At 48.4% G+C, this 26,380-nt stretch overlaps 1 protein-coding gene across 7 annotated transcripts in view; it reads left to right on the forward strand.

The window, feature by feature from the left end:
* LOC146009370 (uncharacterized) overlaps positions 1–25,264 on the forward strand; it is a 116,293-nt gene extending 91,029 nt beyond the window's left edge. For 5 of the 7 annotated variants that reach the window (XM_083149674.1, XM_083149676.1, XM_083149679.1 and 2 more), the window contains 5 exons: positions 6,243–6,335; positions 6,413–6,547; positions 10,517–10,689; positions 12,963–13,072; positions 23,437–25,264. In XM_083149674.1, coding sequence (XP_083005800.1) covers positions 6,243–6,335; positions 6,413–6,547; positions 10,517–10,689; positions 12,963–13,072; positions 23,437–23,575 — 650 coding nt within the window. In that variant the 3' untranslated portion in view covers positions 23,576–25,264. The remainder of the gene's footprint in view (positions 1–6,242; positions 6,336–6,412; positions 6,548–10,516; positions 10,690–12,962; positions 13,073–23,436) is intronic. The other 2 variants (XM_083149678.1, XM_083149680.1) reach the window with 2 other exon arrangements.
* Positions 25,265–26,380: the final 1,116 nt, after the last annotated feature.

A 26,380-nucleotide genomic window follows, 5' to 3' on the forward strand; every position in this document is an offset into this window, starting at 1 on the left:
GTGAGTAATTCAGGTAAGAGGCCACCTCTCTTACCACAATATTTATATACGCATGTCCTTTATAAAGATAAGATCCTAATCATGGACCTTATTTCATAGTAAGATCAACATCTTTGGACATACTCTTTCCACCTTCTATAAACTGATAATAGAGCAGAGATTCTCATCCCAACCTAAATTTGTGGCAGATTGGGAATTGGATCTTAAAGGCCTAATAGGGGAGGATGATTGGGAGGAGATTTTCAGGAATACTTTCTCTTCTCCTGGTAATGTTTTGACATAGGAAACACACTACAAAGTACTCACACGATGGTATCAATGCCCTAGCATGTTAGCTAAGATTTACCCGGGAGTCCGCCAACACATGTTGGAGATGTGAGAGAGTGGTTAGTACTCCTCTTCACATCTGGTGAGAATGTCCTCTCCTTCAGCCATACTGGCGTAAGATTGTGGAGGTGTCCAATATTATTCTCAATGAAGACCTGCCCCTCCGCCCCAGCTTTTAGCTCTTAAATCTAGTACACAGGTCCAGCTCTCTTTTTTTTTTTTTAAATTGCTCCGACACATCCTAAGTGCCTCTAAGGCAATTATCCCTGTTCATTGGAAATCTAGTGAGACCCCTAGCTTGAGGGAGTGGTCTGCCCGACTTGACCATTATATGTCAATGGATGACCTTCTTTCATCCCTGGAGGGAAAAAATCAATCTTTCACGGCCACCTGGTATCCATGGTTGGCGTATAAGGAATCGGACCACTATAAATCCAATTTTTAAGAGTCGCCCCCATATGTGTAATCCCAATTTGACCCTCTTTTATGGTTAACAAGTTTTGGTCAACATTTGGTCACCCTTTCTCCCCCCTGGCCTTTCTTTCTAATATTCACTATTTCTTTCTTCTTTTCTACTTTCGGTACTTAAGTAATATCTGGGTCAGGGCCGTCTTAACATTAGGAAGGGCCCCTGGGCAACCTAGTTCACTGGACCCCCCCCCCCAAATTAGTTTGCCCAGGAGCCCACAGTCACCTCCCCAACCCTCACCTCTCTGGCTCCGTGCGGCAGCCAGTCAGCTTCCGGCGGCCGGGGATCCGATCATCTTCGCTGGGGGATCCGGGCAGCGGGATCAGGGCAGCGGCGGTAGCTAGGAGCCTGCCCTGAAGTGGCAAAGCGCTATTAACTGGCGGGCGGGAAGCGCTGTTGCATTTGAAAAGACTGGCCAGACGCTGATTGGCTGAATTCAGCCAATCAGCGTTCGGCCAGTCTTTTCAAATGCAGCAGCGCTTCCCGCCCCACCGGCAAATAGCGCTAATGGGAAAGATGGTGGCCGGGTGGCGGGGATCCGACCATCCTCGCTGGGGAAGGGGATCAGGGCGGCGGTGGCGGTAGCTAGGAGCCCGAAGCGGCGAAGCACTATTTGTCGGCGGGGGCGGGGGCGGGAAGCGCTGTTGAATTTGAAAAGACTGGCCGGATGCTGATTGGCTGAATTCAGCCAATCAGCATTCAGCCAGTCATTTTAAATGCAGCAGCGCTTCTCGCCCCCCCTGCCGGCAAATAGCGCTTCGCCGCTTCGGGCTCCTAGCTACCGCCACCGATGCCCTGATCCCCCTGCCGGATCACCCAGTGAGGGTGATCAGAACCCCGGCACACGGACCCCCGAAATTAAATTCACTGCTAGCTAGGAGGTGAAGCGCTATTTGCCGGCGGGGTGGGAAGCGCTGTTGCCTTTTCAAAGACTGGCCGGATGCTGATTTTCTGAATTCAGCCAATCAGCGTCCGGCCAGTCTATTCAAATGCAACAGCGCTTCCCGCCCCGCCGGCAAATAGAGCTTCGCCGAATCAGGCTTCTAGCAACCGCCACCGCCCTGATCCCCCTGCCCGGATCCCCCAGCGAGGGTGAGCGGATTCCCGGACCCCGGCCACCATCTTTCCCATTGGGCTGGGCCGGGGGCCCCTAGGTCCTAGGGCCCCCGGGCAACTGCCCATCGTGCCCAATGGGAAAGACGGCACTGATCTGGGTGCCCGATTTTTTTATTGTATGATTTAACTTAAGGCATACAATCAGATGCGATGGACCCGATTTTTTGGGGAAAATCGGGTCGATCGCATCGCATGCAACCAAATCCATTGGATTCATTTTTAAATGGTCCCTGTTCATACCCCCACTATCCAAGTGGGCATGGAGTTGATTTTATATAGCGTGGCAAGCGCAGCGAGCCACCGAGCCCGAAGCGTGGTGAGCGCAGCGCGCCCCGCGAAGGGACGCAGATTACTTTACATGTATTCCGCGTTCCCCTCGCCAAATATGATTTGGATCTCACTCAGTACACTTCACCCATTTAAGGCTAAAGTCTGGTCTGTGTTGTGACTCATATTTAATAACCCAGATAAAGAGGATCTTATATACTGGTGCCGACTTTTTTTCAAATTCTGCCCCCCACGCGATTCTAGCCCCCACGCGATTTGTGAACCCCCGCCCCCTGCCGCGATTTACGGGGATAAAAACCCCGTAGCGCCCCCTCCCACAATTTGCGGACCCCCTCGGCACCTCCCGCGTCCCCCCGCCGCGATTCGCTGACTCCCCCACAATTCACACACCCCCTCCCACGCCCCCACCCGCAATTTGCAGACCCCCTGCCGCGATTCGCGGACCCCCCATGCAATTCACGGCACCCCTGCACCCCCCCCATCAGGTGATTAACGGCCCTCCACGACCCCCCCTCCCGCGATTCACGGACCCCCACAACCCCCCCTCCCGCAGTTCACGGACCCCGACAACCCCCGTCCCGCAATTTGCGGACCCCCCCTTCCCGCGATTCAAGCACCCCCCGCGCCCCCTCCCACGATTTGCGGACCCCCGCCCCTCCTGCTAATCGTGGATCCCCGAACACCCCCCCCCCTCGCCCAATTTGCAGAAAAATCCGGCCCTGGCTGCCCCGCTGCAGGTTCTCCCACTGCCAGAAGTGTCCCCACGGTCCTCTGCACCAGCTCCACAACTTTTATCAATGTCTTGCCCACATACCACTATTATACAGCCTCCTGCTCTCATGCACACTCTCTCCCTCCCAGTGGGAGGAGACGCTCACCCACTGCCGGGAGCTACATACTGTCCCCCACCCTCCTCCAGTTCTAGGGATGCCCATCGACCATCCATGATTTCAAATAATCGATGGTTTATGGCCGATGTTGAATACTTTTGCCATCGATGTGGGAGGATCAGATGGTTTCCCTACATCGATTGCAAAGGAGAACCGATCAAGTTTCAATTTTTTTTAAGGTGCCGGGACATGGAGAATAGCTCTGCCCCCACAACCGGAAGTCCCGCCACCAAGTTCTGATTGACCCACAGCCTATTCAGTCAGATATAATGGATGACCATCAATAGCTACAACAATCGATGGTTATCCAAGTAATATGTTACTACTATCGATGGCAGGGTGCAAAATCGCCCTCAATGCCAACCATTGATGGCGTCTGCACCAATGCCTATACCTACTCAGAAACAGCCAAAAACCTTTACTACCCCTCATGCCCACACACCTCTATCACTGCCCTGCCTCCTGTTCTCCTGCCCCCGCTCACCCTGTATTGCCCACATTCCCCTATCATGCTTTACCACCCAGCCTCCTGCTCTCATGCACCCTAACTCCCACCCAGTAGGAGGAGACACTGACTCAGGGGCACCATCCTGTACTCCTGTGCTGCCAATCTGGACCCTCACCCACTGGTAGAAGCTGCACAGTGTCCCCCACCCTCCTCTTTAGTCCCCCGTATGCCCGCACACCCCTATCACTACCCAGTTTCCTGCTCTCCTGAACCGTAACTTCCACCACTGGGGAGTCGCTGATGCTGTGTTGCCCACATACCCCTATCACGCCTCATAGCCCAGCCTCCTGCTCTCATGCACCCTAACTACAACCCAGTAAGAGGAGATGCTGACTCAGGGCCACCGTCCTGTGCTGCCACGCTGGACCCTCACCCACTGGTAGAAGCTGCACAGTGTCCCCCACCCTCCTCTTTAGTCCCCTGTATGCCCACACACCCCTATCACTACCCAGCTTCCTGCTCTCCTGAACCGTAACTTCCACCACTGGGGAGTTGCTGACGCTGTGTTGCCCACATACCCCTATCATGCCTTATAGCCCAGCCTCCTGCTCTCATGCACCCTAACTCCCACTCAGTAGGAGGAGATGCTGACTCAGGGCCACCGTCCTGTGCTGCCACGCTGGACCCTCACCCACTGGCAGAAGCTGCACAGTGTCCCCCACCCTCCTCTTTAGTCCCCCTTATGTCCACACACCCCTATCACTACCCAGCCTCCTGTTTTCCTGTGTCGTGACCTCCGCCAGTGGGGAGCCGCTGACTCAGAAACACCCTACTATACTATTGCACACACACACCTAAACAACATGCACACACAGCCCCCCCACACCCACAAATGTCACTGTACCATCCACACTATCAATGTACATCTTACTCTGTAACCGCTTTTTAATTAAACAAAACAATACACCCCCCTTCCAAATCATATGCTCTCTATTTAACACATTTCACCTATAACTCAAGTTGCATTACAGGCATCTTTCATACAATTCTAACTAGTGTGGCCAATCCCGGGATCGGGATCGGCGGGATCCCGGGATTTGGCCTAAAAAAGTCCGGGATTTCAATCCCGGGATTGGAGAATCCAATCCCGGGATTTCGGGATTAGACTGCGCATGCGCAGTCTAATGCCGGGCAGCGTCTGAGCACTATCTCAGACGCTGCCCGGCTGTTCCCGTAGCCTGACCCGGCGTGCGGCCTGCGTAGCGTGACAGTAGAGGTCACGCTGCGCAGGCCACACGTCACCAGTGACCGCCGGCCTGCCTCCGCCTGCCCGCCTCCCGACAGCACGCCGGCCTGACTCCGCCCGCCTCCGCCTGCCAGCCTCGTCTCCGCCGCCCGCCTGCCGTCTTCTATGGAGGTGCACTTGCCGGGAGGCACTGTGCACCTCCAAACCCACTCCCGGCCGCCCGCCCGCACCCTAATGTAAGTAGATGTGCGGGTCGGCCGGGGTGGGTACTATGCTAAAAATGGGGTTTTTTTTGCTGGGGATGCCAATCCCGGGATCCCGGGAATCCCGGGATTGAGCGTTTTTCAATCCCGGATCCCGGGATTGAAAAAATGCCCCGGGATTGGCATCCCTAATTCTAACCATATTTCTCACAATACAAACGTTCACAGATTAAGGTCCCCTTATGCCGGTGTGACATGGACACCATCAGTGTAACGCGCCCCCCCACCCCCCACCCCCCCCCTCGCATGGCTCTCTGCACTCGGCACAATATTGTATTCTCCCTCAATGCCCCAGTGCTATGATGGCTAACCTTGACACTCCAGCTGTTGTTGAACTACACATCCCAGCAGGCTCTGCTACAGTTTTGCTATTTGGCCATGCTAAAAATTATGTAGGGCATGCTGGGATGTGTAGTTCAACAACAGCGGGTGTGTCAAGGTTAGCCATCACTGCCCTAGTGCCCTAGTGGATGGTAGAGCATGAAAAACCACCTGCCGGCTCAAAAAAAATTTGAAAAACTCCACTTATGACCTTTTGACTATCGACTTTGCATTTGCCGACCTAATGCTTGTGTTGACCTTCCCACCCTGCCAACCTTAGCCAAGTTGATCTATTTCATGTCTTGACCTGAGCCATGTCAACCTTCAGTGGTCGGCCCGATGCATGTCGACCTAATATGGGTGGACTTAGTGACCATGTCACGTCTCTCCTCTGGCTCTCTGTCAGCCAGTCTGCGGGTGAGTTCCTCAGTCACTGTGCACGGATACATACACTAGTGATCCACACACTGCTGTAGGGGAGTCAGAGTCCTGCTGGGACTAATCCCTGGTGCCGGGAACTTCCTCAGGCATCAGATATGGTCTGTTGGGCCATCAGGGGTTACTGTGGGTTCCCCACTGGATTATTTTCAAGTTTAATTATTTATTTTACACTAACGGCTTCTTACTGTCTGATTGTAGCTCTTAATAGTTTGGGTCACCCCTATTAGATGGGAAGGCGATGTGCCACGTTGTTTTAGCGCTGACAATGGCACCCGATCTCACACACCGATTTGGTTGGAGCCCAATGGGGCTGCAACTGCTTCCTGCCAGATCATAGCAGCCAATAGGAGCGACCCCTTTATGTTCTCTCTGATTTCTCCATGTGTAAATCATGTTTCACCTTTTACCTTTTTTTATATCCGATCCATTTTAGAATCATTGAAATGTGGGCATCCGATCCTCACTATTGTGCTGGTGGCCATTCCATTAATTGTACTGCTCGCTGTGATAGCTGTTACCAGGAGAGGTAAGCACCAACCTCTTAAGAATCTGTCCTCCGGCACATAGCCCGCACCCCCTGCCATGCTCCCCGTTTTTTTACAGGGGCCCGGCGGTGCTTTCAGCGGTCCTGCTTACCAGTGGTGCCCAGAGGTCACTCATATACCTGTATTCTTTCTTGGGTTCCAGGTCACCGTCCTGGAGACAATGAGGTGACACCCACACCAGATACTGCTTTATGTAAGTTAAATGTACACATGGTTGGATTTTACTCTCTTTTCTTGTGCGTCACTTAATAATATGTATCTGTAATCCTGCACACTAAGGTGACAGGACTTACCGGGCTACTTCTACGTCATCGTTATTCAGAAGGTGTAACTCTGGGAGGCAGTGGAGTCATCTGTCAGTCATCAATATCACTTCTGTGGCTGACTCCCCCTCCTAACATCATTTTTTGCAAGTGTCACACCCAGGGCCGGCGCCACCACTAGGCAGCTTTAGGCATTTGCCAAGGGTGCCGGCCACTGGAGGGTGGTAGTTGGGAGCAGGGACCCCCCTGGATGGAGGTGAGTGGCTGTCACTCCTCTCCTCTCCCCCGACATCGCCTCCCCCCCCCTCGTGGAGTGATGTAGCGGCATCACCCCCGCCCGCCATCCCAGCCCCCCCCCAGTGGAATGACCGGTGCGGACGCATCGCATCACACACACCCCTGTGCGATGACCGCATTGCAAAGCCGTGCCCCACCCCCTGCGAGGCGGGTGAGCGCTGGGGCGTCCCCCCACTCTGGTCACACTCATGATCTGTCTTACTGGAGACAGCCACCTTACTGATGGAGCTATTTTGGGGGGCACCAATATTTATCTTTATCTTATCAACTGGGATGAACTTATGCCACTGTAGTTATTCCTTTCCCCTTAGACACCCCTATTCTTTCTTGTTCCTGGGACTTTGACCTAAAGTCAGGGATGCATACTTTCCAACATTTTGCAGCCAAAGGCGCGTCCGTTCCAAAAACGGGATGGAGCTACCAGGTGGGTGGCATGGCCTCTGGCAGAGGGGCATTGCCTAGCAACACAACCCTTGTTTTCATGATTCTATGGGGTGTTTCCGGCACTCCCTTGCTCTCTCCCTGTACTTGCGCACAGCATCTCTTCAACGATCACCGGCTGCAGGAGGGACAGTGGCACCCCAAATAGCGGGACTGTCCCGCTGTAATTGGGACAGTTGGCAGGTATGGGGATGGCAACCCCTTTAGGCAAGTATTCACAGCAGGCAGGGCTGGTGTATGGCTTCTCGGCTCCTTAGGTCAAACCTCAACCTACTGTCCCCACCACACACACACACACAAAACCCCACACTGCCACCACCAATGCCCACTTTCCAGCACAGCTGCCACCTGCATTAAGAACATCAAGGATATCTACCTTATAGACACTTGATTTTATAATAGGCAGACTGTAGCGCCCCCCAGATCCCGGCGCCCCAGGCAACTGCCAGATGGTAGAGCTGGCTCCGACAGCAGACAGAATGCTTCAGTAGTCAGTCTCCAGGCAAATGGTGGGGACAAGCAGAATTCAGGATGGTAGCAGGATCATGGAACTCAAGACAGACAACGTGCTCCGATGTGCCCCCCAACTGAACGCACCCCCACGCGCGTGAATCCCTGCATTTGCATGGAGAGGATGTGTATTCCCGGCCACACGGGTGAAAACTCAATCAATGGTTCACAGATAAGTCAGCCTAGACTGACTTTTATCTCGACCAGAGATGGCCAAATTCTTGGCGGGAGCTGATGTCATGTGACATCAGCCGTCCGCTCGTGCAGGCATTGACACGCCTGTGTCCAGGGCCGGATCCAGGATAAAATGACAGGGGGGGCACCATGATAAAAGAGGGTTTAGGTGGGGGAGGGGCAGTGTTAGTGGTGCCAGTGTACATGCTAAGAGAGCGGCAGAGAGAGGGTGGGAATGGGATTAAAAATAGGCCCTGGCATTTAAAGTACGCAGGCCCACCATGGCAACAAAAGTGATGGATGTAGTTGTGCGCGTGCCGAAGGCGCGCTCTGGAAAAGGGTGTGTGGCCACTCAACAGGGGGCATGTCTTTGAGTGTAGTGTACAACACCATATACAACTTCTACACATTATGCAACAAAATACTAGACCCCATTATACTTGCCCCTTACACATGATGCCAAATGGAATGAGCCAAAATTCACATAATGCCACACGGATTGTGTCAAAATTCACATAATGCCACACGGATTGAGCCCAAATTTACATAATAACACACGGATTGAGCCCAAATTCACATAATGCCAAATGGATTGAGCCAAAATTCACATAATGCCACACGGATTGTGTCAAAATTCACATAATGCCACGCGGATTGAGCCAAAATTTACATAATAACACACGGATTGAGCCAAAATTCACATAATGCCACACGGATTGAGCCAGAATTCACATAATGCCACACAGATTAAGACAAAATTCACAATACGCTTCATAAACAGGGACATTGTCCACCAAAGGCGCGCATTAAACATTTACGCCAGAATGTCCATTGCACGTTAAGTTACACGGCATGATGTCCATTATGTATTATGCCAAACACCATAATGCCTAATAAAAATTATGCTACATACAGTAAGTGCTACTTATCTACATGCTCATTGCCAAGGGTTCCATGCTCATTGCCAGAGGTTCCATGCTCGTTGCCATGTGGGATTACATGCTCATTGCCAACGGGGAATACATGCTCGTGGTAAATCGGGGACAGCCGCTGCCAGGCAGAAGTGATAGCCACTGACAGTGGCAGAGCCTGGCTGTATTCCGAGCACTGCAGGTCCCAGCTATTTGAAATAATACCCATTTTACACCAGAAAATGCATTCCCAGGTTGGCCCCTTTTACACCAGCCTAGTCCCTGTATTTTCTGGTGTGAGGGGGAGAGAAAACCACCCCTCCCCCCTTTAACCAGTTATCTCATTTAACCGGCTATATCTTCGGAACTAATTGACCCATTTACATGAGACAAGTATCATATTGAAGAACTTTTGAGTGGGCTTTGAATGATTTTGGTCCAGTAAAACTGGAACTTTTGGTTCCAGAGTAATCTGCCCTCAAAGAACATGAACAGCCATGACATTACATTTCAAAAATAAAAAAATCGATTTACAGCTATATCTCTGGAACCGATTGACCAATATGGACCATCCTGGTATCATATTGAAGGCCCAGCGATTTGGAATTGAATAACATCAATCACAAGCTCCTGTGATGCCAGGGGGGGACTGGCAGCTGTCGGAACCGGGTGGGGGTCGGAATTGACGGGTCCCATATTATCCTATGGGGGAAAAAAATGTTACAGCTTTGCCAGGCGATATCTCCGGATCTCAGGGGGCTAGAGACATGGGGCTGGGCTCGTTGGAAAGCTCTGGTCCTCATCTACAAAATGAATGACAGGGGGGGCACGTGCCTGGGTGCCCCCCCCTGAATACGCCACTGCCTGTGTCTGCAGGGGTACGTTCAGCGTTTTTATGGGCTCGTCCCTGGGTGTTCCCCTGCCCACCCCCTCCGCTCACATTGCGGACACCTCAGTGAATTTGATACTTGCCAGAGGCGTTTGCACAGGGGGGTTGCACATGTGTATATTTGTGCATGCGCAGACTCCCAACATCAAAAACGGGTACATGCGAACAGGTCTGAATCAGGCCATCAGTCACACAGACGTCACATGTTGGTTTATTACACATTATAGAGAACACATTGGTAGAATGTTTTTCTGTGATCCTTTAATGTACAGACAGAGCCGGCCTCATGATTGTGGGGGCTGGCCATAAAATTACCAGCCCCCGCCAGTCGCCAGGCCCTGCCATCCGTCGGAAGGGGGGGTGTGTGCACGAGACGCTCATGCGCCCTGGTCCCCGCCGCCTCGCCGCCGGTCCCCGTCGGTCACCGCCGCACCCCCACTAACCCTGCGTGTCTCCCTAAAGCAGATACAGGCAGGGTCCCGCCGCCAAGCCGCTGAATGACTGGGATGCGCATGCGTGTGAGACGCTTGCGCATCCCAGTCCAATGGAGTCCCTCTCCACCAGTACTCGCCAGCGGGGACAATCTGGCCAGCGCTGGCATTGAATGAGACGGGCTCCATCTGTAACTTTGCAAACAGACAATAAAATGCATTTTCCCAACTATTATTTGGTTACAGCTCAGTTACCAGACTCCCCCATACAGAAGTCTGCGCCATGTGGGGATGACTGGATCTGGCACCGGGGCAAATGTTACTATTTCTCTGACACGCGTCATAACTGGACTTCTGCCCAGAGCTTCTGCGAGTCCCATAATGCATCCCTGGTGACTATAGATACTGCAGAGGAGCTGGTGAGTGTGGCGCGTGTCTGCTGTGAGCATTCGCTTAGCTGTGACTGGGAATTAGAGTTCTAGCGATGGTTACATTTATATGGCAGAATCTAGCCAGGTTCTCTAGGCTGCTCATGTTTGCAGCCTAGAGAACAGGTAAACACCACCCAGCCAAATGACCCCCCCACCGCGCCAATCCTCGCATTTGCATGCAAGGGGATGTGTACACTTTCCCTTCCTTTGCATTCCCTTACACAGGCGAAAAATCATTCAAACTATTTTATTCCCATTCACAGATATGTCAGTCTAGACTGATTTTATCTTGGCCGAAGATGGCTGAATTCGGGTTGGGCGCTGATGTCATGTGACATTGTCATGACAACCCCGACCCCACCAAATTCGGCCAGCTATTAGTGAGTTTGAATCAGACCCAATGTGCAATGTGTAGATTCCCTTCAGGAAATTCTAGGCCAGTCCAGCAGATGTTCTCTATCCTATTGTCCGAGCTGTCTGAGGCAGAAACTATTCTCTCTTTAAAGGGGCTTCCTTGTATCAGCTCCATCTTGGTTCCTATGGTTAGTGTTCCCCACAGATTACAGTCCGTCCAGATTGGTAATCCCATGGGCAGTTTATGATATATCTATTTAGAAAATCTGCGCTCTACCCCTATTAAATGTAGCTGGATGAGTGTAGTTGAGCACAGCTGTGTGAGGTGAATAAATGACAGAAAAGGGTTACGTTTGTACTCAACTTTATTGATCAAATGTGCTATTGACTGGTCTTTTAACAGGTGGGCTCAATGTTCTAAGCTCCTGCGATGGGGGTAGGGTTGTTGTCAATGGACAATTGTCCAGTCTCTACCTCAGTCTCTGTATTCCCTGGTGACAGCTCACCAGTGCTCTCCAACCCCCCAGTACGGTATCTAGTGTAGCGTGGTTAGGGGTTGGTCTGCGTCTCCCTGCGGGGGGGAATGTCCAGGGCATGGATGGTCTGGTGGGAGAGTGTTTCTGCGTCTGGCTGAGAGACGTGGGCCAGAGGGGAGCAGATACAGTCTGATGATGATAGTCCCGGGGGGGGGGGGGGGGGGATGGAGGGGGATCGTGTGGAGAAGGGGGGATTGTGTGTGGATGGTGGCACCTGAGGATGGCGTCCCTTACCTCGGGTGGTGCACCCGCACATTGGGTTTGAAAGTCATCTAATTTAGTACAATTGCGTCTTACACGTATAAATTGTCCTTTCGGTATTGCCCTCAACCAATTTGGATGATGCCAACTAGTGGAATGGATAAAACTGTTGATGTCTACTGTTTTTCTATAGGTCTTTGTATGTAGCTGTTTGTTGTCTATGAATATTTGTAGGTCAAGGAATTCTACCTGGATTTTGCTGTATTTGTTGGTGAATTGAAAGTTAATGTTATTGTTGTTCATGTTAGTGAGGAAAGTTTGGAGTGTAGATTCTGTCCCTCGCCATATGAAAAAGATATCGTCTATATACTGTAGCATGACCAGAGCATGAGATTCCCCCCAAGGTGGTCACCGCGCCATATATGGTTGTCCTCCCACCAACTCATAAATAGGTTGGCGTAACATTGCTGTGCCTGTTGTTTGGATATAGAATTGGTCCTCAAACCACACATAGTTGTGTCTTAGAATGAATGTTATACTGTCTGTTATAAAATTGCGCTGCTCGGTTGTCATGTTGGGGTCTTTTTTCAGATGGTAGTCTATCCTGGTGGTGCCATGTTGATGGTCTATTATTGTGTACAATGAGGTGAAATCTGCTGTGGCAAGCCACATGCCATCTTCCCACTTGATGTCTCTCAACCTATTGAGAATTTGTGTACTGTCTTTTAAGTATGACTGTTGTGTTTGTACGTAAGGTTGTAGTAGGGTGTCTAAGTATTCGGAGAGGTTTGTGGTTAGTGAGTTGATACCCGAAATTATTGGTCTGCCAGGTGGGTGAGTGGGGTCTTTATGTATTTTTGGCAGATAGTAAAATACTGGGATAACTGGATGTTTGTTCTGTATGAATTTATGTTCTTGTTGGTTAAGTATGTGGATAATCCTGTTTGTAGGTGTTTTCCAACTCTGCGCAGTATCATAAACACCCTTAATCACGAGTTTATCATATATGATCCTCACATAATAGAACCCTCAGTTTGCACATTTTCCCCTGCAATGTAATGTGGTTTTGCCAGTGTGCAAAGCTACAACCTCGAGCTTCACTTACTACATGTTATACATCTGTGAGCGGCTGATATTCAGCTAATGTATTATGTCTTCTATTCCTGACAGAGATTTCTGTACAGATTTAAGGGCATAGACAATCAGTGGATTGGTGTAAGGTGGAGCAGTGATAGGAATGGCTGGATCTGGACAAACGGAACATTATACAATGAGCAGCTGTAAGTATTCTCTGATTGTAATATTTAACAGTGTTAAGCTAGCCATGAATCTACAGATAGATTGTCAGATGGACCAAAAACATGCCCCTTAGTGTGTATGCACTAAGCGGCTTTTCCCCCCATTGCTGTCCATACACGCTGGACCTTTAGATTCTTTCCCTTACTTGAATGTGCTCTGGAGAACCTTAAAATCAGGGTTGCCTACCCTCCCAGAATGGTCGGAGGGTCCCAAAAATCGAGTCCCCCTCCCGCCGCCCCCCCTGGAAAGGTATGCAACCCTCCCCCGCCCAGCCATCCCCCCCCACCCCCACCCCACCCCCGGATCACGGCTTCTTCCCCCCTGACCACCCCGTTTAAATAGCCTGATCTGCCGATCTTCGATGAGTGGGCAGGGCTTAGATGTCATAGCTGCAGCATTTTAGCCCCACCACGGAGATCGGGAAAGTCGGGTAATATCCCATCATGGGGGCGGAACTCCTGCTGAAAGTCTCCTCTCCGGGAGAGTGTATCAAGTATTCAAATGGTATTTATATATCAATTCCAGATCAGGAAAGCTAGAGAGCTGATCCTCTAGAGCAGGGGTAGCCAACTCCAGTATTTGAGAGCTACCAACAGTTAATGTCCTCACAGAATCACAAGTAAAGTATTTAGCTCCACCTGTGGATCTTTTTAAAATGTGTCAGTCAGTAATGAGTGCATCTGTGCAGGCTTGCAGCAGCTAGATTGTCTGAAAAATGTGAACTGTTGGTAGCTCTCGAGGACTGGAGTTGGCTACCACTGCTCTAGAGCAAGCATTCCCAACCATGGTCCTCAAGGCATACTAACAGTGCAGGTTTAAGGGATATCCAGGCTTGAGCACAGATGACTTAATTAGCATCTGAGTATTTCTGATGAAACCATCTGTGCTGAAGCCTGGATATTGCTAAAACTTGCACTGTTGGTGTGCCCTGAGGACCGTGATTGGGAATGCCTGCTCTAAGGGTTATACATCAGATCAAGATTATTCAGAAGCTGAGCAATCAAATAGAATTCTAAAGATTTTTTAGAACATATTCAAGGGACCAATCCATCATCGGAATCCAGAGGAGGAATATCAGGAGGGGGGAGAAGAAATACATGCAACCAAGGCAGATGTAAACCCAAGGGAAAATCCCAAATATCAGAAAAGGGGTTACTCTAAGCACACAAGATGGGGGAGATGATCTGAGAGTAATCAATTTAACTACAAGAACCTTGGATGAATCCCATTTACGAGTCAGGATTTAACCTTTTTCTCCTGAAATACACCTGGTTCGCTTCAAATGGGAAAAAGATCTCCATTTATTTGTCAGAAAGCTTCTTCTCACTAAACTTTATGCAACACACTCAGAACCAACAGTAACAAATATTCCTGTTCAAGGGGAACAAGAGGCAACAATACAGGATTTCCTGACAGAAGAAGAAATACAAGCTATAAACTTGCAACAATTAGCAAATTAAAGCAATGAAGAGCAATATACAAGAAGGCCCATCTGTAAGAAAAAGAGTCAATTTGTCCTCATAGTATCACCTGTCAAGCAGGTCAAAGTTACATAAGTCTAGTTTCTAAAGATCTTGATAAAATATTCCAAAAATGTTTAATTCAAATCCTCAAAACCATCTAATCTGAGCAAAGAAGAACATATAACTTTGAAAGATATACAATCATGGGAAGATTTGATGGTGAAAGCATCAGATAAAGGTGGAAACATAGGGGGTGATTCTGATTTAATCCCCCCCCCCCCGCACATTCGCACAGTGGACCGATTTTTGGCGACTGCGTATGCGGATAGTTAGTTATGCGCATGTGCATCTGCTGTGTGCGAGCGGCCACAGTGCTCACACACAGAAGTCCAGGTGTGGGGCGGCAGGATTCACTCATGGGAACACCCAATGTTTCATGGGCGTTCCCTTGGAAATTCCCAATGATGCCGGTGCGAGGGGCACAGCTGATGCCAGTGGATGTTAGCTGCCTGCCCACTTCCCGCACAGGGTGTCCGAAGATCTGAGACACCAGAGAGGTGTCTTAGGTTTGCGAGCACTGGAGAAATCATTCAATGGTCTCTCAAGGCTCAACCAGAATACCAGAAGAAGGTCCATAGTTCTTTGGGAGAGAGAGGCCTATTGTGAAGAGGCCATGAGATAAATTGAATGACTTGTCCTGCTATATAAAGTTATTGTTCAATCCGACTGAAAATTTCAAACAACAATACAATGATATCATTCAGAGGACTTACCAAAAGGAATCATCACAAAGACAGAATACTAATTCTTGGAGGTCACAGAACCAGTAGTAGCAACATTTTACATGCTCCCTAAAATTCACAAGCATGAGACAAGCCCCCCAGGATGACCAATCGTTTCTGGGATACAAAATCTCACAGAACAAGCCAGTGTCTTCCTTGACACCAACCTCAGAAAATTAGTTACTTCACTGCCATCCTATATACAAGATACTAGGGATGTGCTGTGTAAGTTAGATTAAATATATGTAGATGAGGGAGTCCTACTGGTCACATGTGATGTAGAGTCACTTTATATTAAGCATGAAAATGGCATAAAAGCGATCTCTCACTTTCTTCAAAAAGAACAAAACTCACAGTTCAACCAACTTTTGGTGGAACTTCTAACGTTTGTTCTTACAATTTTTTTTGCCAGTGAGGGGTACAACTATGGAGGTGGCTTGTGCCCCCACTTATACAAATATGTATCTTGGGTGGTGGGAGGAGACAATGGACTTTGATGAACACAACAGTGGATACACCCAACACATCCCCGTTTGAATGAGTTACACACTGTAGATGATCTGCTCATTCTATGGGATGGTCCACAACAAAAAATTTTCACATTCATCTACACCAGGGGTGGCCAACCGGTCAGAGGTAAAGAGCCGAAAAATATCAGTCGTCAAGCCAAAGAGCCAACATCATGCGCGAAGGCGCGCGCGCCAAAAAGGGGCGTGATCGGGGGAGTGGTCAGGGGCGTGGTCATATGACACAAGGAGAATGGCCACATGACAAAACTTTATGCCCCCAGTGCCAGATATGCCCACCACAGTGCCAAACATCATATGCCCACCACAGTGCCAAACATCATATGCCCCCCACAGTGCCAAACATCACATGCCCCCCACAGTGCCAAACATCACATGCCCCTCAAAGTGCCAAACATATGCCCACCACAGTGCCAAACATCATATGCCCCCCACAGTGCCAAACATCATATGCCCCCCACAGTGCCAAACATCATATGCACCCCACAGTGCCAAACATCATATGCACCCCACAGTGCCAAACATCATATGCCCCCCACAGTGCCAAACATCATATGCCCCCCACAGTGCCAAACATCATATGCCCCCCACAGTGCCAAACATCATATGCCCCCCACAGTGCCAAACATCATATGCCCCCCACAGTGCCAAACATCATATGCCCCCCACAGTGCCAAACATCACATGCCCCTCAAAGTGCCAAACATATGCCCCCCACAGTGCCAAACATCATATGCCCCCACAGTTAGGAAGCTGGGCCCTCCAGCACAGGTGTTGCCCACAGTGCAACACCTATGCTGGAGGGCCCAGCTTCCTAACTAAAGGGCCCACCTAGAGGGCCAGGAGGGCCCAACAAACAAATGAGCCATGGGCCAAGAGGGCCCGACTAATGCGCACACAGGCCAGAAGGGCCTGAATTTGCCCACGGGCCTAGTGCCCGACACCCGGTGGTCTAGGGTGGATGGAGGGTAGGAGGCCAAAGGCCCCTACCTGGTGTTGGGAGAGGCCGCTGGGGGGAGCTTCGTCAGCTATTTTGCTTTCCACCCCTGCTGGCCTCTCCGGGAGCCATCTTCTTTTTTCTTGCAGAAGGCGCCGGAGATCTTCTGTCTTGATCCCGGCGTCTTCTGGCCTCTTCAGCGGCGCCGGAACTCTTCTCCCCGCCGCCGTCTTCTGCGCCATCCTCCGGCGGCTTCTCGTGTCTTCAGGAGCGCTCCTGCGCTCCGCCGGCGTGGAGAAGACTTTTCGCCCTCCCGCTGGCGTCTGATGTCAGACGCCGGGGGTAGGGCGGAAACGGCGCGGCGAGCGCTGATTTGCTCGCCGCGGCCGTTTCCTATTGGCCGCCGATGCGGCTTTTGAATTTGGCAGCCGAATTGGCGCCAAATTCAAAACCCCGCTTTGCAGACGGGATGGGAGGCTGGAGCCGCACTTTACAGCCGCGGGTTGGCCACCGCTGATCTACACTCTCAAAGAAGATGATCTAAAAGGTGACCTTCTTGAATCTAAAAATTAATAGATAAACTGATGGCAGAATTACCACAGACCTGCACAGAAAACACACAGCAACAAACAGTGTGTTACACAAGACCAGTGCGCATTGTCCACCAGTTATAAGAGGGATTCCCAAAGGGAAAGTCCAACGTTTGAGAAGTACTGATCTTCAACAATTTGAAATAAGATCTCAGATCGAAATAACAGATTGAGGTTATAGTAAAAGATCGATTAAGAAGGCCAAAGAATAAGGACAGAAAAGGAAACCTCAGGATACTGATCCACAACCAATCAGGTTTATTGGAGATTTCTGTTCAGAGTGGCACAGAATGTTTTATAAAAACGTTTAATAATCTTAAAAACTGACCAGTGGCAGTTTTTACCTATGGGCTGCAGGTAAAACCCCCCCCAGGTAAAATACTCCACTTTCTCTGCCTAAGTGATGGCTTCACTGTGACTGGCATTGACTTCTTATTGGAAGTCCGACCTGCCAGTCACTCAAGGAAGTCCCATTGGGAGGTGTTACCCCCCTCCGGAATGCATCTCTGTGCGCAAATGCGTGGCAGCCACCAAAACAGGTTCTGTGCATGCGCAGTAATGCGGACGGTACTGCGCATGCGCCGGACCTGGGAACCAGATTAAGCCTCCAGGGGCTGCTGCAAAGGCAGCCCATGGAGGCTTGGGCCAGCGTATGCGCAGTATGTATGAAGTTACTACGCATGCGCTGGCCCCGTGCAGGGGACCAGCAGTCGGGACCAGAAGGTGCGGGGAACATGGCTCCAGCGGAGGGGGGCCACATTGCGGCAGCCCCCCTGCTCCAAAAGGGTAAGAGCGGCCACTGAAACTAACCCTGATTTAGAGCAAGCTTTGGGATCAAGAACCACTGTAAATTGGAGGAGAGCAGCCAGTCTGAAAGACAGATTGGTCAGAAGCCGCTACATCAAACACAAGAAGAAAAGTCAGGTAATAAAAGGCTCCTACACATGTGGCAATCGTAAAGCCTGCAATCACACTGAAAAAAAAACCAATGAATTTCAAGACAAGTATGGAAATAAACATACCATACATGATTACATTAATTGTAAACCAAAAGGAATAGTATATTATCTTACATGTGATTGCAAGAAGAACTATGTAGGAATGACCTTTTTAAGCAAAAAATATTACAGCATCTAGGCTCAATCAGAAATAGCAAAGATGATCTAACTAAATTTTAATACCTGACATCGGTGGCGAGACATTTTTATGAAAAACACGAAGCCAATCCAAAAAGCCTTTGAGCATGTAGACTGGAACAGGCACACTTGGGTATTTGATGGGGTAATATAACCCAAGAACTCTTAAAAAGTTACTGTACTGTACCTTACAGCTGGACGGACTTCAACCAAAGGGCCTCAACAAATACATTTATTACAATGTATTCTTAGCTTGAAGAATTTAAACTGTTCAATAATAGTGGTTTGGGGGATTATGTGCAAATACATTCATCAGAACTAAAATGTGACACTTGTCTTTAGGTCCCATAGATCTAGCACAATTTTCCCCATAGAAATGTGTAGCTTATGTTTAATAACCAATAACCAATAAGCACTCGATCTAAATAGTAGGTTGCCCTTATCTTAGTTAGATATAAATCTGACTCCTATGTTAAGGGGGATTCAGTATGAAATCCCGGCGGTCGGGATCCCGGCGTTCAAAATCCCGATGCCGGAATCCCGACCGCCGAAATCCCGACAAGGGGGGGACGTGGATCGCCCCCCCTTGCGGGGGCCCGGTGCCTCGCTAATTTATTTTCCCTCCAGGGGAGTCGTGGACACCCACGAAGGGAGAAAGTGTCGGGATTTCAGCGGTCGGGATTCCGGCGTCGGGATTCTGAACGCTGGGATCCCGACCGCCGGGATTTTAACTGCATCCCGTTAAGGGGGTGATACATATTAGGAGATAGTGGGTGAGATGTAATAGGATTCAGAAAGTGAGACATTTGGTAAAAAATCTCCAGGTTTTTTAAAGCGGCAATCATTTACACTGCAACACCAGTTTAATTTTGCAGTGTAAATGATTGCCGCTTTTAAAAAAAACTGGAGATTTCTTCCCAAATCTCTCACTTTCTGCATCTCTCATCCTATTCAATCTCACCCATTGTGTTTTATACAATAAATAATAATTTGCAAATATGATTAACTAGGTGATTCATCGCGCCCTACGGGCGCTCTTCACACTGTCGTAAGGGGCTGCGCCCCCTTAATTTGTGAACGTTTGTATATGAGAAAGATGGTTAGAATTGTATGAAAGATGGCCTGTATTGCAACTTGAGTTAAAGGTGAAATGTGTTAAATAGAGAGCATATGATTTGGAAGGGGGTGTGTATTGTTTTGTTTAATTAAAAAAGTGGTTACAGAGTAAGATGTACATTGATAGTGTGGATGGTACAGTGACATTTGTGGGTGTGTGTGGGGGAGGTGCGTGTTGTTGAGGTGTGTGTGTGCAATAGTATAGTAGGGTGTTTTTGAGTCAGCGGCTCCCCACTGGCGGAGGTCACGACACAGGAAAACAGGAGGCTGGGTAGTGATAGGGGTGTGTGGGCATAAGGGGGACTAAAGAGGAGGGTCGGGGACACTGTGCAGCTTCTGCCAGTGGGTGAGGGTCCAGCATGGCAGCACAGGAGTACAAGACGGTGGGCCTTAGTCAGTGTCTCCTCCTACTGGGTGGGAGTTAAGGTGCATGAGAGCAGGAGTCTGGGCTATGAGGCATGATAGGGGTATGTGGGCAACACAGCGTCAGCGACTCCCCAGTGGTGGAAGTTACGGTTCAGGAGAGCAGGAAGCTGGGTAGTGATAGGGGTGTGTGGGCATACGGGGGACTAAAGAGGGGCGCAGGGGTGATGTAAATTGCGGGAGGGGCGCGGGGGTGCCGTGAAACAAGGGAGGGAGGGGGGCAGAATTGTGGGAGGGGGGGCGCAGGTGTCCGCGGATCGCGGGAGGGGGCGGGGGTCCGCAAAGTGCGGGAGGGGGCTGTGAATCGCGCAAGGGGGGGTTGCGAATTGCGGGAGGGGGGTGCGGGGGGTGCCATGAATCGTGGGGGGGCGTGAATCGCGGGAGTTGGTTATATATTCTTGTAGCAGAATGGTAGGATGTTGCTGTCATTCAGAATGCATTTACATAAACAGTAATAGTGGCAGTAAAAGATCTGACTTAAAACACCTACAGTAAAACAGAACAGGTGTTGTATATCACACAACGTCTTGGTTGAGGATGTCTAGGTTGACGTGCACAAAGTTGCCACTGGAAAAAAATTGCCACAAGAAAAAATCAACACAGAAAGGTCAACACATGTAAATGTTGACATAAGTGTGGCACTTCATTGGTGTCCATGTAGACACATGAGAATGAATATGAAAACATTCTTAAAATGAAAAATAAATCTTCAAAAACTCATGTCAACCTTTTTCATTGTCGACCATAGCCATTTCAGTGTTTTGCACGTGCCATTTAATCTTGGGGTTGCCGTGAAGCGGGGGAGCGGGGGACGCGGGGGACGGGTGCTGCGAATCGTCGGAGTGGGAGGGTGACAGCGAATCGCGGGAGGGGGGGTCGCGGGGGGTTGCCGTGAATTGCGGGAGGGGGAGTCACGGGGGCGGGGGTCACGGGGGGGTGGCGGTGTTTTGCCGCGAATTGGGGGAGGGGGTCGCGGGGGGTGCCGCGAATTGCGGGGGGGCTCGGGGGGGTTTGCCGCGAATCGAGGGAGGGGGGGTCGCGGGGGGGTGGGGTGCCGCGAATCGTGGGAGGGGGGGTCTCCGGGTTGTGTGTGTGTGCCGCGAATCGCGGGAGGGGGGGTCGTGGGGGGGGGGGGCGCGAATCGTGATAGGGGGGCTGGGGGGTGGGGCGCTCACCTGGTGACTGTGGAGTATCAGTGTCCGGGCAGCATGGGAAGGCAGAGGGTGTCTGGCACTGTGGGCTCATTGGGCTGGTTCTCTGTCATGTGAGTCAGTCATGTGAGTCAGAGGCTCCACCCAGCATTACACACACACTCACACACTTTGAGTGACAGATGTAGCCAAATATATAAGAGATAACACTACCAATAAAATAAGATTAAGACAAATAGTATTAGATATATTATTCTACCATATTAATCATTCAGAAAAGCACTTATTCATTTATTATTTTTCACATCTCTCTGTATTGTTTGTATTGTATTTTTTCACTTTAACACATGATTTAAAACTGATTAATAAGCAGTAATACATTTTCTTTTGTAAATCATTATCATTATTATATTTCACATTCTATATTTTCAATCAAAGTTTAAAACACATTGGCCCTTATTCAGATTGACACGCTCGCATGCGAATTCACAGTGAGCTGCAGAATTGGCCCATTGTGCATGTGTACCATACACAATGCGCATGTGCGAAGTAGTGTGTACATATTCGCAAGCGCCCTACCGAGCACATTTTTGCCTTGCGAACGAGTACACTATTGGCTGTGCTTGCGAAAAAAATGATGTGTGTGCGAACTGTTTAGTGTGCAAGCTACTGCTCAGCTGTCCAATGATATGTGAGACTGCTGCCTGCGGCACCCTGATTGGCTGGTGCACAGGCTGCCCAGAGGAAGGAGGCAGGAAGGATCCCACTATCTAAACTGCCTCCAGGCACCTCGTATGAACTTACGCCACTATGAAACCATATTATTGGTTGGACTCTCTTTAATACATAAATAATAAGTACAAGATACATAATAAATAAATATTAATCATATAACATGATATTAATGATTTAATTTATCACAATATCACACTAGATTGGTATACTTTAATAATTAAAAAAAACACAGAAATTTGAAAGTCAGTATTATGATGGAAACACACAATAGGAAGGAATATAACCTAAGAGAAAGGTCAGTACTTCTTTACTTTCACGGCGCCAGCATGGCGCCGCGCGTACTTCCGGGTTACGCTCGCCACTAACTAAGTAAAAAAAATGAAGTTAACGCCATGCCAACATGGATAGTTCATACCTCCACTATCCATGTTAGCATGGAGTTGATTTTAATTAGCGTGGCGAGCGTAGCGAGCCACCGAGCCCGCAGCGTGGGCGAGCGAAGCAAGCCCCGCAAGGGGACTCTGACACGCGGCGCCATGCTGGCGCCGTGAAAGTACAGAAGTACCGCAAGGTCAAATTATATTTATCCCAGGGACAAATATAGGGATAGGTTAGAAGAGCTGTCCATCAATAAAAATGTGAGGGCTGGGCCTTCCTCTGTTATAAACACTCCGTAACCAAGCAGTCGGGTTTGCCCAGATGAAGCTTACTGCGAAATGCGCATAGGCAATCAGTAGCTCAGTGTATTTAGGAGCTACGTTTTTTTCAACATGTGCACTGTGTTTTTGAATGTTTAATCAATTATTTGTAATATAATTAAATTGATCCTCTGTCCTTAAGGCACCAGCCAAGCACATGGGACTGCTATTTGACCACTCCGTTAACTACTACAATTGTGAAGGGGCCCTAGAGTATGTGTAATTAACAATAGGGAAAGGCCATTAATGAAGTATACTGAGTACACTGAGTAAGAACGGGAACTAATGAAGGTCCACGAGGATATTTACATATGTGGCTGCGCTAATCCATATGTCGTCAGCAGCATAATCATATTGCCGTCAGATTTATAACACAGATACAGTAGGTGAGAAATGTAAGCACTCTGTGCCTGTAGATATGTTGGTGTTGATTTGTTGATTTATTTACGTCCAAATTTCAAAGCAATCGTTGAACTTTTGGAGGTTTAAGATTTTGAACAAATGAACATTTACATTTTTATTTATATAGATTACTTAGCCTAGATACTGTAAAGCTACAATGATCCTATTCTGATGGAATCTTGTCATATTGGCTCCGCCCCTTCCCACTGATCCACAAATCGCTGCAAATTGTAATATCATGCTTGCTTGCTTTCTTCTCTCAGGCGGTCCTGGGTACTCAGAAACCCCCCCCCCCCCCCCCCCTGTGTGTGCTACTACTCTGTTCTATATTGTAACAATATGATGCATTCCCTCACAACTCACTGCAACCATTTTGTCTCTCCAGATTTTCTATCCAGAGCATGTCCGCACATGCTGATAAATCCGAAGGTGTTTTCCTCAATCAGAATAAGGTCAGGAGTGAGAGCGGAAATTATCACAAAAAATGGATTTGTTCCAGGGCTAGTTCTTGTTATTGTTATTAGCACAGCAATGATCATGTCACTCATGTTAGTGGATAGAACTGATCAGATTGGAAAGACTGTGACGCAGTTGGTCACCTTGGCATATAAGATATTCCCTTGTGTGGATTCTTTGTGTGTGTGTGATTGTCATTGTCTGAAAAATACTAAGCTACACAATGAGGCTTATTCAGGAGCTGTCGCAGAGCAGTTATTGTACACACGATGTGTTCTTACTGAGTACAGGTGCACAGGTACTGAGAGAGTATCACATTCGCAGTCGCACCGATGGAATAGTCGCAATGTGAGTGATAGTAAGACAGCGTTTGTTGGGGGGATGGGGAGCAGTTGGATAAACGCCAGAATATATCATGGCCGTTCAGATGCTGTCTCCTGGGAGCATGCATAATTAGTAGTTGCGATCTTACTTACAGTACTACTGGAGAGCTCTCTGTGTCCTAGCTCAGCCTGTGGGTATTTACAGAGGATCCCAGAATCTCCGACATGACCTGATTTGTGACAACAGTGCCAATGTAAAACATAGCAACAACAAAAACAACTACATCCGAATGAGCCTCATTGTTCCCCCCTTGGACCGCAGTGCCCGTGTGTGTGTGTGTGTGTGTGTGTGTGTGTGTGTAGCCAGTGTAGTGGATGAAGGAGAATTAATGTAGTATGTAATAAATAATGTGTCCTTGTAGTATTTTACTATTTTTTATGATGTATTATTAATTATTACAAATGCTGGGACTTGTGGCTCTCCAGGTCCATGCATGCCGTGCAGGCTTGCTGGGACTTGTAGTTCCACAACATTACACAATAGTTTGCTATAATATTACATTAAATACATCCGCCTGGTTCCCACCACCCTGGAGCACCGGGGACAGCCCCGAGCTTCAGCCCGGGCTGGGGTAATTCTGGAGGGGAGTACCACTTCCCCAGTGTCCCAGCATGGGATGAACAGTCAGGGGGTTAATCCTTTGGCTGGGGGAACTAGTATAAATAGGATTTCCCAGCTGTGGCATTACCCTGCTGGCTGTTTAGGCCCCGGTGCTGGTTCTCAAAATATAGGGGGACCCCGAGTACATTTTTCCCTCGTATTTTGGGAACCAGGACCAGCCCTTGGGCCTGATGCTGGTTTAAGAAATTGTGGGGATCCCCTAACTGGTCTGAATTTCTAAAACCAGGACCAGCTATTTGAGCCCGTGGCTGGTTATAGCCGAGGTGGAGGACCCCACAGCATTTATTTTTTATTATATATTTATTTATCTTTTTTTTTCACACAAAAGAAGCCTGCACGGAACTGACTGATCCGTGCAGGTTTCAGCTAAATATGCCTGGAATATGAGTATTTTCAGCTCAAATACCCGCTGTATTTTACAAATTAGTATTATGGTATATTTTAATCGCCACTAGAGCAGCCATTGCTCAGAATTGGAAAAAACTTTTTCCCCTTCTCTTAATAAAATTATAAGGAAGATCCTCGTGCTTTTCTGATGGAAACTTCGAGTTTCTTCAAAGCCAACTCCCCATTGGTTAAATGGTTTAGCTGGCATGAATATATGTCGTTAAGAAGTGGAGAAAATCTTTGACTTGACCCAGACTTGAGAACAGAGAATAGATGATATTTGGAATCCTCCTAGGTTCATGTTCCATTTCTACCTATTTCAAGTTTGTATATACTTTTGTATTAAAGCATATAAGTTACTTCTACTATGTCATATTTTTGCTACCATTTGTATATTTGTGTTTCTTGTATTTCATATGTGGACCTTCTTGTTTTGTTTTATCGTGTTTTTTTGTTTTCTTCTTCCCCCTTTCTTTATTTTATACCCTCTCCCCTTCTGTGGTCCACAGAACAAAACATTTAAATAAATAAAACTATTGATGAAAAACTAAAATTTGAGTGGGCTTTCTTTACTCAGTATGGCTCCCACTATAGACAACTTGAAAAAAGTATAAAAAAATATTGGAGGGTGTTAGATGAGATACCAAAAAATCACTTACCACCCAAACCAATTTTTGTCTATAGACAAGCCATATCATTAAAAGAAAAATTGGCAAAAAGCAGCCTAGATATTGTAAAACCTACTAGAACTAGAGTTTTATATCGTTGTGACTCTTGCCTGATGTAAAGCTCTACATACCATCATAACCCACCAAAGAAAAGAACAACAAGAAAAGTCAACAACAAGAAAAGTCAACAAGAAAAGTCAACAATAATTATTGTGTCCCAAGGCACAACCAGAATCCTGGGGAGGACTACCGACAATCCAACACAAGGGTAAATAACAGAAGAAGACAGTGGATTCAGTTTTTAAGCTAGGCGTTTCACAGAGCTTGCCCAAACAGGATGATTTTGGGGCAGTGTTCCAATATATGAAAAAAAAAAATATATATAATGTAAGGAAAACAAAGCCCCAGACAAGTACCAAGCAGCAGTACCAGCCTGCTGCTTGGTACTTGTTTAATTTCCATTCATCATGTGGCGGCCCTTCAGATGTTTAAAGATACCTTGACAGACATGTGATCGCCCTTCCCTGTGTGAGTAGGGAACGCCTTTCTACGTAAAGTTGATTCCTTATCCCCATTATTCCTAACCGGGGATTTGTTTTCCTTACATTATATTTTGTTATTTTTCATATATTGGAACACTGCACCACAATCATCCTGTTTTGGCAAGACCTGTGAAACACCCAAAGAAAGCCTGAAATTTGATTCCAGGGCCATTCTCCAATGTCTTCTTCTGTTATTTTACAACAATTATTTATTTACAGGTTCTTATATAGCGCAGCAGATTCTGTTGAGCTTTACAATTGGAAACAACAG

Source organism: Crinia signifera, chromosome 6 (genome assembly GCF_055691185.1).
Source record: "Crinia signifera chromosome 6, ASM5569118v1, whole genome shotgun sequence".
NCBI classification, from domain to species: domain Eukaryota; kingdom Metazoa; phylum Chordata; class Amphibia; order Anura; family Myobatrachidae; genus Crinia; species Crinia signifera.